The sequence below is a fragment of the Pseudophryne corroboree genome, chromosome 7, assembly GCF_028390025.1.
Source record: "Pseudophryne corroboree isolate aPseCor3 chromosome 7, aPseCor3.hap2, whole genome shotgun sequence".
Lineage (NCBI taxonomy): Eukaryota > Metazoa > Chordata > Amphibia > Anura > Myobatrachidae > Pseudophryne > Pseudophryne corroboree.
Window position 1 is genome coordinate 64,018,343 of NC_086450.1, and position 14,770 is coordinate 64,033,112.

General features: G+C 45.8%; 1 protein-coding gene across 1 annotated transcript in view; it reads left to right on the top strand.

The window, feature by feature from the left end:
* Positions 1-14,770, top strand: part of LOC134944569 (transient receptor potential cation channel subfamily M member 8-like) — a 145,593-nt gene that overhangs the window by 17,229 nt on the left and 113,594 nt on the right. Inside the window, exons 6-10 of the mRNA XM_063933238.1 lie at positions 7,019-7,193; positions 9,108-9,175; positions 11,030-11,230; positions 12,250-12,352; positions 14,565-14,683. Of these exons, the coding sequence (XP_063789308.1) occupies positions 7,019-7,193; positions 9,108-9,175; positions 11,030-11,230; positions 12,250-12,352; positions 14,565-14,683 (666 nt within the window). The remainder of the gene's footprint in view (positions 1-7,018; positions 7,194-9,107; positions 9,176-11,029; positions 11,231-12,249; positions 12,353-14,564; positions 14,684-14,770) is intronic.

Genomic DNA, 14,770 nt, shown 5'->3' on the forward strand with positions numbered 1-14,770 from the left:
ATGGGCCCGGTGTTTGTGTCGGCCACTAGGGTCGCTTATCTTTCTCACACAGTCAGCTACCTCATTGCGCCTCTTTTTTTCTTTGCGTCATGTGCTGTTTGGGGAGGGTTTTTTGGAAGGGACATCCTGCGTGACACTGCAGTGCCACTCCTAGATGGGCCCGGTGTTTGTGTCGGCCACTAGGGTCGCTTATCTTTCTCACACAGTCAGCTACCTCATTGCGCCTCTTTTTTTCTTTGCGTCATGTGCTGTTTGGGGAGGGTTTTTTGGAAGGGACATCCTGCATGACACTGCAGTGCCACTCCTAGATGGGCCCGGTGTTTGTGTCGGCCACTAGGGTCGCTTATCTTTCTCACACAGTCAGCTACCTCATTGCGCCTCTTTTTTTCTTTGCGTCATGTGCTGTTTGGGGAGGGTTTTTTGGAAGGGACATCCTGCGTGACACTGCAGTGCCACTCCTAGATGGGCCCGGTGTTTGTGTCGGCCACTAGGGTCGCTAATCTTACTCACACAGCTACCTCATTGCGCCTCTTTTTTTCTTTGCGTCATGTGCTGTTTGGGGAGGGTTTTTTGGAAGGGACATCCTGCGTGACACTGCAGTGCCACTCCTAGATGGGCCCGGTGTTTGTGTCGGCCACTAGGGTCGCTTATCTTACTCACACAGCGACCTCGGTGCAAATTTTAGGACTAAAAATAATATTGTGAGGTGTGATGTGTTCAGAATAGGCTGAAAATGAGTGTAAATTATGTTTTTTGAGGTTAATAATACTTTGGGATCAAAATTACCCCCAAATTCTATGATTTAAGCTGTTTTTTAGGGTTTTTTGAAAAAAACACCCGAATCCAAAACACACCCGAATCCGACAAAAAAAATTCGGTGAGGTTTTGCCAAAACGCGGTTGAACCCAAAACACGGCCGCGGAACCGAACCCAAAACCAAAACACAAAACCCGAAAAATTTCCGGCGCTCATCTCTAGTTTGTGCAAGGGCCTCCAAATTGCCTCTTTTTCCTGCCAGTATACGTACGGACTGTCTGACGTGCCTACTTGGATGCGGTCACTCATATAATCCTCCACCATTCTTTCAATGGTGACAGAATCATATGCAGTGACAGTAGACGACATGTCAGTAATCGTTGGCAGGTCCTTCAGTCCGGACCAGATGTCAGCACTCGCTCCAGACTGCCCTGCATCACCGCCAGCGGGTAGGCTCGGAATTCTTAGCCTTTTCCTCGCAGCCCCAGTTGCGGGAGAATGTGAAGGAGGAGCTGTTGATGGGTCACGTTCCGCTTGACTTGACAAGTGTCTCACCAGCAGGTCTTTGCACCTCTGCAGACTTGTGTCTGCCGGAAAGAGAGATACAACGTATGCTTTAAACCTAGGATCGAACACGGTGGCCAAAATGTAGTGCTCTGATTTCAACAGATTGACCACCCGTGAATCCTGGTTAAGCGAATGAAGGGCTCCATCCACAAGTCCCACATGCCTAGCAGGATCGCTCCGTTTTAGCTCCTCCTTCAATCTCTCCAGCTGCTTCTGCAAAAGCCTGATGAGTCAGAATGACCTGACTCAGGCTGGCAGTGTCTGAACTGACTTCACGTGTGGCAAGTTCAAAGGGTTGCAGAACCTTGCACAACGTTGAAAGCATTCTCCACTGCGCTTGAGTCAGATGCATTCCCCCTCCTTTGCCTATATCGTAAGCAGATGTATAGGCTTGAATGGCCTTTTGCTGCTCCTCCATCCTCTGAAGCATATAGAGGGTTGAATTCCACCTCGTTACCACCTCTTGCTTCATCTGATGGCGGGGCAGGTTCAGGAGTGTTTGCCGGTGCTCCAGTCTTCGACACGCGGTGGCTGAATGCCGAAAGTTGCCCGCAATTCTTCGGGACACCGACAGCATCTCTTGCACGCCCCTGTCGTTTTAAAAAAAATTCTGCACCACCAAATTCAATGTATGTGCAAAACATGGAACGTGCTGGAATTTGCCCACATGTAATGCACGCACAATATTGGTGGCGTTGTCCGATGTCACAAATCCCCAGGAGAGTCCATTTGGGGTAAGCCATTCTGTGATGATGTTCCTCAGTTTCCGTAAGAGGTTGTCAGCTGTGTGCCTCTTCTGGAAAGCGGTGATACAAAGCGTAGCCTGCCTAGGAACGAGTTGGCGTTTGCGAGATGCTGCTACTGGTGCCGCCGCTGCTGTTCTTGCTGCGGGAGGCAATACATCTACCCAGTGGGCTGTCACAGTCATATAGTCCTGAGTCTACCCTGCTCCACTTGTCCACATGTCCGTGGTTAAGTGGACATTGGGTACAACTGCATTTTTTAGTACACTGGTGACTCTTTTTCTGAGGTCTGTGTACATTCTCGGTATCGCCTGCCTAGAGAAGTGGAACCTAGATGGTATTTGGTACCGGGGACACACTAACTCAATAAATTGTCTAATTCCCTGTGAATTAACGGTGAATACCGGACACACGTTTAACACCACCCAGGCTGCCAAGGCCTGAGTTATCTGCTTTGCAGCAGGATGACTTCTGTGATATTTCATCTTCCTCGCAAAGGACTGTTGGACAGTCAATTGCTTACTGGAAGTAGTACAAGTGGTCTTCCAACTTCCCCTCTGGGATGACGATCGACTCCCAGCAACAACAACAGCAGCGCCAGCAGCAGTAGGCGTTACACTCAAGGATGCATCGCAGGAGAGGACTTGTCAGACTTGCCAGTGACATGGCCTGCAGGACTATTGGCTTTCCCGTCTAAGGAGGAAATTGACACTGAGGGAGTTGGTGGTGTGGTTTGCAGGAGCTTGGTTACAAGAGGAAGGGATTTAGTTGTCAGTGGACTGCTTCCGCTGTCACCCAAAGTTTTTGAACTTGTCAATGACTTCTGATGAATGCGCTCCAGGTGACGTATAAGGGAGGATGTTTCCAGGTGGTTAACGTCCTTACCCCTACCTATTACAGCTTGACAAAGGCACCACACGGCTTGACACCTGTTGTCCGCATTTCTGTTAAAATTATTCCACACCGAAGAGGGGATTTTTTTTGTAATTTGACCAGGCATGTCAATGGCCATATTCGTCCAACGGACAACAGGTGTCTCCCTGGGTGCCTGACTTAAACAAACCACCTCACCATCAGAATCCTCCTTGTCAATTTCCTCCTCAGCGCCAGCAACACCCATATCCTCATCTTGGTGTACTTCAACAGTGACATCTTCAATTTGACTATCAGGAACTGGACTGCGGGTGCTCCTTCCAGCACTTGCAGGGGGCGTGCAAATGGTGGAAGGTGCCACCTCTTCCCATCCAGTGTTGGGAAGGTCAGGCATCGCAACCGACACAATTGGACTCTCCCTGGGGATCTGTGATTTAGAAGAACGTACAGTTCTTTGCTGTGCTTTTGCCAGCTTAAGTCTTTTAATTTTTCTAGCGGGAGGATGAGTACTTCCATCCTCATGTGAATCTGAACCACTAGCCATGAACATAGGCCAGGGCCTCAGCCGTTCCTTGCCACTCCGTGTCGTAAATGACATATTGGCAAGTTTACGCTTCTTATCAGACACTTTTAATTTTGATTTTTGGGTCATTTAACTGAACTTTTGTATTTGGAATTTTACATGCTCTCTACTATGACATTGGGCATCAGCCTTGGCAGACGACGTTGATGGCATTTCATCGTCTTGGCCATGACTAGTGGCAGCAGCTTCAGCACGAGGTAGAAGTGGATCTTGATCTTTCCCTATTTTACCCTCCACATTTTTGTTCTCCATTTTTTAATGTGTGGAATTATATGCCAGTAATATATATCAATAGCAATGGCCTACTGTACCGTGCTGCTATATATATACTGGTGGTCAGCAAAATTCTGCACTGTCCTCCTACTATATACTGCACACAAATAAAATGCAGCACAGGTATGGATGGATAGTATACTTGACGACACAGAGGTAGAGCAATGGACTACTGTACCGTACTGCTATATATTTACTGGTGGTCAGCAAAATTCTGCACTGTCCTCCTACTATATACTGCGCACAAATAAAATGCAGCACAGTCATGGATGGATAGTATACTTGACGACACAGAGGTAGAATAGTGGACTACTGTACCGTACTGCTATATATGGTGGTCAGCAAAATTCTGCACTGTCCTCCTACTATATACTGCGCACAAATAAAATGCAGCACAGGCATGGATGGATAGTATACTTGACGACACAGAGGTAGAGTAGTGGACTACTGTACCGTACTGCTATATATATACTGGTGGTCAGCAAAATTCTGCACTGTCCTCCTACAATGCAGCACAGATATGGAGCGTTTTCAAGCAGAGAACGTAGATATTTGCAGCACACTGAGCACAGATATTTGCAGCACACTGAGCACAGATATTTGCAGCATACTGAACACAGAAAACTGAGAGAATGCAGCCACGTCCCCTCGCTATCATCTCCAAAGCACGAGTGAAAACGGCGGCGGCGAGCAGCTCCTTATATAGAATACGACAGCGGGATGATGATGTTCGGGCGCGCTCGGGTTAACCGAGCAAGACGGGAAGATCCGAGGCTGCCTCGGAACCATGTAAAATGGGTGAGGTTCGGGGGTTTCGGATCCTGAGGAACCGAACCCACTCATCTCTAATTGATTACTACACAATGAGTGAGCCGGCAGATCTGCTAACGTTGGGTGTCTCTTTGCCGAAAATGCATTTTATTGTTAATCTGGCGCTGCTCCACATGAAAGTAGGCCCATCATCATGACAGCATAATGGTGATATAAATCATAAATAATAAAATTGCATTTCTAGTTTCTTCACAAAAGAATGCAATTTTTCTACTGTTACATATTTAGCGAAACGTTGGGGCTGATAGTGTAGTGTACACGCCCACATGTCAACTGACCACACCCACATACCATTGGCCACACTCTTATAACACTGGTCACGCCCACATGGTACTGACCACACCTCATTTTCTTCTCACAATGAGCCCTTTATCATTTCATCCCCAGGAACACATGGCCCTTAATCCGTCCCTGTGTTGCAGCACAATACCTGGCCTATGGCCTATAAAGTCCCTAACTTCAAAGTTAGGGGGAGATGTACTAAGCAGTGATAAAAGTGGAGAAGTGAGCAGGTGGAGAAGTAGCCCATGGCAACCAATCAGCAGTGATGTAACTTTATAATTTGCATACTAGAAAAGTATACAGAGCAACTGATTGGTTGCCATGGGCCACTTCTCCTCTGGCTTACTTCTCCATTTTTATCACTGCTTAGTAATGGCCCCCTTTAGTTATAATTTTTGCTGCTGCGGTTTCATAGTGTAAATTCCTCTGTAATGAGAATATATTTACAATGACGGTAAAGTTCTGAAATTAGCTAAGTAATATACATACTAAGGGCATACCTGCCTACTCTACCAGAATGGCCGGGAGGCTCGCAAAATCGTGTGGTGCTTCTGGCCACCCGGAAAAGTTAACAAGTCTCCTGGCCAGCAGCCAAGTCCCCGCACACCCCCTTCCCCCCCACCCAGGAGAAACACTAATATATCCCTCGCAGCAGGGGTGCAGATGACGCAATCTCGGCATACTGTAGCAGGGGCGGGTCCACAATGATGTAATCTTATGACCACGCCCCTTGCTCCTCACAATCACGCCTCCCCGGTGCAGTACCATGCCCCCTGCTGAGCCATCCTTGCTGCCTCCTCCTCCGAGGAGGCAGCAAGAAAGTCGGCAACTATGACTAAGGGACATATTCATTTTTATTTGTGGTCAGCACCCGAAAATCAAGGTTGCTGCATTTGGAGGCAATAAGGAATCTTTATTTGCCCAAATGCATTATTTTTGAGTCTCCTCCTAAAAAACACGGCGAAAGGTAGCCAATAGGCTAGTAGAGGCTAACGCCATCAGAAGATGACGTTAGTGACAAGAGTCAAGCTCCAAAATGTTTCACATTCCAGAGCTTGGTAAATCCGGCAGCACAGCAGCCCCCATAGAAAGCTATGGGGTACATTTACTAAGCAGTGATAAAAATGGAGAAGTGAGCCAGTGGAGAAATTTCCCCATCAACCAATCAGCAGCTATGTATCATTTTATAGTATGCAAATTATAGATGTTACTTCAGTGCTGATTGGTTGCCATGGGCAACTTCTCCACTGGCTCACTTCTCCGCTCTTATCACTGCTTAGTAAATGTACCCCTATGTGCGCTGCTGCTGTCCCCCCTTCTTACATCTTGAGGATTCTAGTATTTGTCCGTAAAGGGGTCTATTTACTAAGCCTCAGGTGGCAATAAAGTCGATGGAGATAAAGTACCAGCCAATCACAGCCTAACTGTCATTTTTCAAACCCAGCCTGTGACATGGCAGTTATGAGCTGAGTGGCTGCTACTTTATCTCCGGCGACTTTATCTCCACCAGTGGCTTAGTAAATAGACCCCTAAGGCTATTACAGACATGGTTTTTGACTAGTATACTTTACATGGTAGGCAGATGGAGGCTGAATTGACTTTTAATGCTACAAGCAGGGTAATCACTGATCTGTATGTTCATAAGCAACTGCTATCTATGGGATGTAGTTACTATCCTGTCGGTCGGGATCCCGGCAATCAGAATACCAACGCCGGGATCCCGACCGCCGAGAATGCCAACAGCTGCTCTAGGCCTATACCCATTTGTGGATGTCCACGACACCCATAGAGTGGGAATAGAACCTGTGGCGAGCATGGAAGGGGATTTCTAATGCTCTCCCCGCTGCCATCATTCTGGCGGCCGGGATCCCGGCGTCGGTATTCTGACCGCCGGGATCCCGGACGCTGGGATTCCATACCCAACCCCTATCTACATGGGTATGTTTCTAAAATGAAGCTTGGAACAAAATTGATTAAAATACCATATATTATGTAGTGGGAAAAAGAAGCTCATCTGGAATGCACTAGTAATATAAATATCATATAACCAGTAACATAAAGGTAATCTCCCCCATCGGTTCTTTGGATAACATTTTATTTTATGCTACAGGGAAATCATGTGGCTCATTACGTCATGGACGAGCAGAAGCAAGACCGTCTCCACTGCCTGGACAACAACCACACACATATGATCCTGGTGGATAATGGATCCCATGGACACCCAGCTATTGAGGCCGAACTCCGAGCATCATTCGATAAATACATCTCTAAGCTTAAAGTACCCGGTAGATGACTAATCTTGCACTGTGAATTATAATAGCCACCTAGGGGAGATTTATCAACCCTTCTAAGAGGACAGGGGGGACTTCTCCAGTTGGCCTCTTAAAAAGTTTGATACATCTCCCCCCTAGGTACTTATGGACTGGGGGGTGAAGGGCAATACAATAGTAAGGGCCCACATAATAGAATGTGCTCTTTTTGGGCACTGTCCCACCGACCCATCACACACACCCATCACACACACACACACACACACACACACACACACACACACACACACACACACACACACACACACACACACTGTGAATATACAGATGTGGAAATGTGAGATTGGAGCTGTGGTAATGTGAGTGTGCAGATAAGGGAACGTGAGTGTGCAGATGTGAAAATGGGAGTGTGCAGATGTGGAAAGAAGAGGAACAGATGAAGAAACGTGAGTTTGTAGATGTAGCTATGTAAGTGTGCAGATGAGGAAACGTGAGTGTGTAGCTGTAGCTATGTGAGTGTGTAGATGTTTAAATGTGAGTGTACAGATGAGGAAACATGAGTGTGTGAATGTTTAAATGTGAGTGTGCAGATGTGGAAATGTGAGTGTGTAGATGTTTAAATGTGAGTGTGCAGATGTGGAAACATGAGTTTGCACATGTGAAAAGTTTAAACATGAGTGTGTAGATGTAGATATGTAAGTGTACAGATGAGGAAATGTGAGTGTTTAGATGTAGATATGTAAGTGTACAGATGAGGAAAAGTGAGTGTGTAGATGTAGATATGTAAGTGTACAGATGTGGAAACGTGAGTGTTTAGATGTAGGTATGTAAGTGTACAGATGAGGAAATGTGAGTGTACAGATGCGGAAACGTGAGTGTTTAGATGTAGGTATGTAAGTGTACAGATGAGGAAATGTGAGTGTACAGATGCGGAAACGTGAGTGTGTAGATGTAGTTATATAAGTGTACAGATGAGGAAATGTGAGTCTGTAGATGTGGAAACGTGAGTGTTTACATGTAGTTATGTAAGTGTACAGATGTGGAAACGTGAGTGTGTAGATGTGGAAACGTGGGGGGTAATTCCAAGTTGATCGCAGGAGGAAACTTTTTAGCAGTTAGGCAAAACCATGTGCACTGCAGGGGTGCAGATATAACATGTGCAGAGAGGGTTAGATTTGGGTGGGTTATTTTGTTTCTGTGCAGGGTAAATACTGGCTGCTTTATTTTTACACTGCAATTTAGATTGCAGATTGAACTCACCACACCCAAATCTATCTCTCTCTGCACATGTTATTATCTGCCGCCCCTGCAGTGCACATGGTTTTGCCCAACTGCTAAAAAATTTCCTGCTGCGATCAACTTGGAATTACCCCCGTGAGTGTTTAGATGTAGATATGTAAGTGTACAGATGAGGAAACGTGAGTGTGTAGATGATAAAACGTGAGCGTGTAGGGTCACATGTGCATAGCCTCAACTGTGGTTTGGATTGAAAATCAGTGGATTGCTTTACACCACCTGTGTTTTGTGTAAAACATTTAATTAGAATTTTTCAAAGCACCACACAATAAATATTTAGCAAACAGCTGCTTAATACAGTCTGAGATTAGTACTTACAAGCCACATCCTGGGTCGGCTGTAATGCCGTCCGAGTTGACGTTTTAAAGCGGCAATCTTTTACAAAACCATGCCTTGCAATTGACTGCCGCTTTAAAAAAAATATCCAGTTCCAGCCGGCTAACCTGCACATATAGCCAACTCGGACGGCATTTCATCCTGCCCCCGATCTATGGATGTGAGAAAATGACATAGTAAGCCTTAGTTTAGTAATTGTAATCAATAATACTCTATACAGAGTTAAACTGAGTCTTTGTTCTGGACCAATCAACTTCCTTACAAATCTGATACCGTTTCTCCTCTGGATTTCTGCAGATTCTAATTATGGTGGAAAAATCCCTATTGTATGCTTTGCTCAAGGAGGTGGGAAGGAGACATTGAAGGTGACCTCAAATAATAATATATGTAAAATAAAATCTTTGAGGCTATGTATGACAGTTCTCTACTTATGCTTTGGCTATGGACCTAATTCAGACCTGACCGATGTTGTGCGAAATCGCACAGCAGACAATTATTGAATGAATGCGCATGAGTACGCACCGCAATGCGCAGGCACAAGCCCAAACAGCAGCAGAATGATGCGAAAATTTTGATCGCTAGGCGTACGCAAGGTGATTGATATGAAGCGGACATTTGTGGGTGGTACTGTAACTGCCGGTTCTCTGGGAGTGTCAGGAAAAACGCAGGCATTTTCAGGGCAAGTGTGTGATGTCAGCTCCAGCGCCAAATAGCCTGATTCTGTCGCACTGTAGGAGTAAGTCCAGTGCTAGGCACAGACTGGAAAAGTAATTCAATGGTGAGTGAGTTGCGAACGGATTTGCAGATGTCCGCTGTTTGCCGAAGCTATCTAGCAGAATCTGCAATGCTTGCAATCGTATGTTGGGGCCACCCATCGCAGGGCAAGGCCGCCCAGCATGCGACCCCGCCACCCACCCACTGCAATCACGCTGTAATTGCGATTGCACTGTATTTACAGCATGGTCACAGAAATTGTGGACGCCTCCTGCCGGCGCAGTCCCGGCACCATTTTCTTGATCAGAGCGGCTGCGTGTCATCACACACAGCTGCCCTAAAACACTGCCGACATGCGTCCGTTTCCCCGACACCTCCCCAAAAACGCTTGGTCGCCGTCCACCGCTTGCCCGCCCCGCGAACACCTCTGCTTGTCAATCAGGCAGAGGCGTTCGCAGTTAATGTGGTCCACTCACATTAACTGTTCATGCACATGCAGGACAGGACCTGCGCGTGCGCAGAGCATGCCTTTCTCAAAAACTGCGGTCGCATCGTGATTGTGATGCGACCTGAATAAGGCCCATCGCTCACTCTGAGATTTAGTGACAAATTCAGAGACAGAGGCACATTATCCATAGGCTTGCGGGGCCACCTTGAGGTCACTTGATGAACTTTTTTTTCCATCTGATTCTATTTTTTTTTTAATGTACTTTCATTATTATTGCGTGTCGAGTTTAAATAAAGCACTTTGCCACTATCCCTCCTATGGGCTATGGTGCGTATTGAGTTCCCTTTCGCACCATGGCTGTGATGTGTGGCAGCTATACAGGAAGAAGATCTACATGGCAGACAGTGGGATGATCTCTGTATTGTATGGCGGTCACGGAGATGCCCTCTTATTTTGTATTGTATTGTACATATTGTATTGTATGGGTCACTCAAGGCCCTACAGTGGAAAGTGGATTGACTGGAACTATCTAGTAACCAATGAAAAGCAAAAAGTGTTATCAGTAAGGTACAGACGCTCACTAACATAAAAATTGTAGCGCACACACCTAAGTCCTTGCCACGTGAAACACATGATCACAGAGAAAGGACAGCAGGGGCAGATTACCCAAGTCCTGGCCTCTATGAGGGCCTGGGATGGCAGATGTAGCCACACACCCCTGTGATGCCGTAATCATGACCACCATCATAGTAATCTATACGACCAGGGGGGCCTGGATGCATAGGAAGGAGTTGAGATTTATAGGCAGTTCAGGCAGCAACAGCCGGACTTTCTCAAGAGTGATTAATGAAGAGATGCAAAGGCCTGAAAGGGATCCATTAATAACTGTTAATGCAGAGCAGGATAAATACTCCAGTGAAACAATGATTTTCATTTACACAATGATAAGTGTCAACAGCCTTTAATATATCACCTGGTTTGTTTTTATGTTTTAGTTATTTAAATAGAGCCAGCGGTGGTTTCCTTATTCCTACATGATTCTGTCTTCATTCCACAGGCTGTAAACACAGCCATTAGGAGTAAGATCCCATGTTTGGTAGTGGAGGGATCTGGACAGATGGCCAGTTTCATTGCAAGCCTAGTGGAAGCTGAGGGCACTTCTCTTCTACCTTCAGTCATCAAGGAGAAGCTGTTTCGATTATTACCCCGAATGGTATCTCGTTTGAAAGAAGATGAGATGGAGACCTGGATACAATGGGTACAGTATCTCTGCATTTTGGCCAGTTTATTCAGTATCTGGTCTTTAGGTCGACCACGCTTAGGTCGACAGTCATTAGGTCGACCACTATTGGTAGACATGGTCTATATGTCAACATGGTCACTAGGTCGACATGGAAAAAAAGGTCAACAACATGAGTTTGTTTGTTTTTAAATTTAATTTTTTTAACTTTTTCATACTTTACGATCCACGTGGACTACAATTGGGAACGGTAACTTTTGCTCGAAGCATGGCGAGCGAAGAGAGCCATGCGAGGGGACATGGGGGGTCATTCCGAGTTGTTCGCTCGGTAAAAATCTTCGCATCGCAGCGATTTTCCGCTTAATGCGCATGCGCAATGTCCGCACTGCGACTGCGCCAAGTAAATTTGCTATGCACTTAGGAATTTTACTCACGGCTTTTTCATCGTTCTGGCGATCGTAATGTGATTGACAGGAAATGGGTGTTACTGGGCGGAAACAGGCCGTTTTATGGGCGTGTGGGAAAAAACGCTACCGTTTCCGGAAAAAACGCATGAGTGGCCGGAGAAACGGGGGAGTGTCTGGGCGAACGCTGGGTGTGTTTGTGACGTCAAACCAGGGACGACAAGCACTGAACTGATCGCAGATGCCGAGTAAGTCTGAAGCTACTCAGAAACTGCTACGAGGTGTGTAATCGCAATATTGCGATTACTTCGTTCACAATTTTAAGATGCTAAGATTCACTCCCAGTAGGCGGCGGCTTAGCGTGAGCAACTCTGCTAAAATCGCCTTGCGAACGAACAACTCGGAATGAGGGCCATGGTGCACTAATTGGGGTTCCGGGTCCATTTATGAAGAAAACGACACCACATTTAAAATAAACCCTCATGTTGACCTTTTTCATGTCTACCTTGTTCATGTTGACCTAATGACCTTGTCGACCTATTTTGGACTCGAGCAGTCATGCCATCCATTCTTATAACTGTCTGCCAATGAAGGTCACTCACAGAATGATTTGGGATAATGTTTCTTTTGCAGATTAAAGAAATAATGGAGAACGTGCATCTTCTGACTGTGATAAAGATGGAGCAGGACGGGGATGAGTTTGTCAGCCATGCTATTTCTTTTGCCCTTTACAAAGGTATAAAGACCATTACTGTCAATCATAGGAACCAATTTATTAAAATGATTGGGTGTTCTCATGATGTTATGGATGCTATTAATATTTGAATTTCCTGTTGTGCATGGTCTCCCCATTTATTTTTGTTGTTGTCTTTCTTTGTGGGAAAGAACATTAGCAGTGGCGGTCTTGATGTAAGTCTTGAGATGCTCTCCCCATTACTGGTTATGTTTGGAGAGTTTGGACACCTTGAGTTGCTGGTGAGGAGTTGTCAGTTGGCCCCCATCTAGGCATTGAGTAGATGGTGATGGGATGTCAGTTGGCCTCCATCTACGCATTGAATAGATGGTGATAGACTAACAGTTGGCCCCCATCTAGGCATTGAGTAAATGTGATGGGGTGGCAGTTAACCCCCATGTAGGCATTGAGTAAATGATGATAGGCTGGCAGATGGCCACCATCTAGCATTGAGTTGATGGTGATGGGCATGCAGTTGGACCCCATCTAGGCATTGAGTAGATGGTGATGGGCTGGCAGTTGGCCCCCAACTAGCATTGAGTAAATGGTGATGGGCTGGCAGTTGGCCTCCATCTAGGCATTGAGTAGATGGTGATGGGCTGACAGTTGATGATTTCATGTTATGGGTTAGCAGTTGGCCCTGAACCACCCATTAATCGTAGAAGCTGTGTCAGGTAATAACTATGTCATACAAAAAATGTGTACACCATCGCACCCAGGGCCCAATTCAAAATGGATCGTAGATGTGCGAAAAACCGCACATCTACAACCCATTACACTGACATGTGGGGGGACGCCCAGCACAAGGCAAGTCCGCCCCGCGTGCCAGGTTCTGCGCCCCTGCAAACATGAGCGCATCGCACAACAGCTCTCACATGTTTAGGGTTGCCCTCAGCCTACACAGCCCAGCTGCTTAGGCAGGCGGCAACCCGCCATCTTTTGGGCCGGCGCAGTGTGCCCCACCAATGGTCCAGACACCCAGATGCTTGCACGGAACAAGGACTGTCTGGGGACCTTTATACAACAAGTTAGTTGTTACCAGCATACAGACCTATATGGTGTATAAAAGAGTATTATTATTACCATCACTGCTCAATACATCATATTGTTTGTGGCCACATTGTTGCAATTATTTCATAATATCTGCTAATTAGTAACATATCAGGACACAGTGATTCTGTACCGTATACATTTTATGATTATTCATTTATAATTATTGCACTCCCGGGAGAATTGCTGTATTTTATATATTTTATAATAAATACATATATTTTGACTGTTGAGCGCAATTTGGTTTTTGTTTATTTTATGCTTTTTGGAGGGATTGGCATTCCCTCTCCAAATCGCTGCTGACAGTCACATACATCACTACTCACCGAGCGCACAGCTGTATTACCTTTGTTAGACACCCAGACACGTATGCTTTGTCTGGGCCATTCCCCCCCAACACCGCACCACTGCACATAAAACGCTGATGCAATTCCCCTTCTCACCTGGCAAATGCCTCTTCCTGTCAATTAGGCAGAGGCGTTTGCATATGTGAGGTGCCGTCACATCTCACAGTGTGCGCACGTGTAGCGTGGCTTCTGCACGTGCACACACTTCAAAAGGCCCCATCATGCAAACGCAATCGTACCTGCGTTCCATGCTGAATCAGGCCCTCTGTTTTTCACATGTTCACACAGTAAGGGTTTCTCCTGCACAGTTTGATGATTATCCTTCCTAATGTGCATTCTGTCCACTGAGTCCACCTCTTAATCAGGCCCAGTGTTACTGCATTGTAGGGCCATTCTTTCTTCACCACCAGACCTTCCCCCCTTTTAATCAATAAAAGCTGACCCTTTTACCCGCCAATGTGTCTCTGAGTCTTGGTTTCAGATCAGTTGATATACAGTAGTTTGTACTTATGTATAAATGTGGTCTGACATTAGCCGATTGAGACTTTAATGTAAACTTTAATAAGGGTGAAGGCAAAAGTTCCTATTACTTTACACACACTGGTGTTTTTAAAGTATATGCCCGGTTTTAGGTTAGTGGTTTACTCTTAAATACCACTATTGGAAGATAATGAGGTCTTAAGATTTCTAACAGCGCATTGCTATAGTGACACAATCAGTCACGTGGTCTGAACATGATAATATGGAGCAAAATATATTTTTTGGTTATTCCTGAGATTGTTATTACCTTTTCCTCTTGTCACTTTCTGTTATCATAGCTTACAGCACTAACGAGCAGGATAAGGACAACTGGAGTGCACAGATGAAACTGCTACTGGAGTGGAATCAGCTGGAGCTGGCCAGTGAGGAGATGTTCTCTAATGACCGGAGGTGGGAAGTAGGTTACCTTCACTATCATTAGAAGCAATCTGTTAGAAGGGCCGTTTGTACTGGCGTATTTAGAATGGGTGCAGTGTGTGCAGTA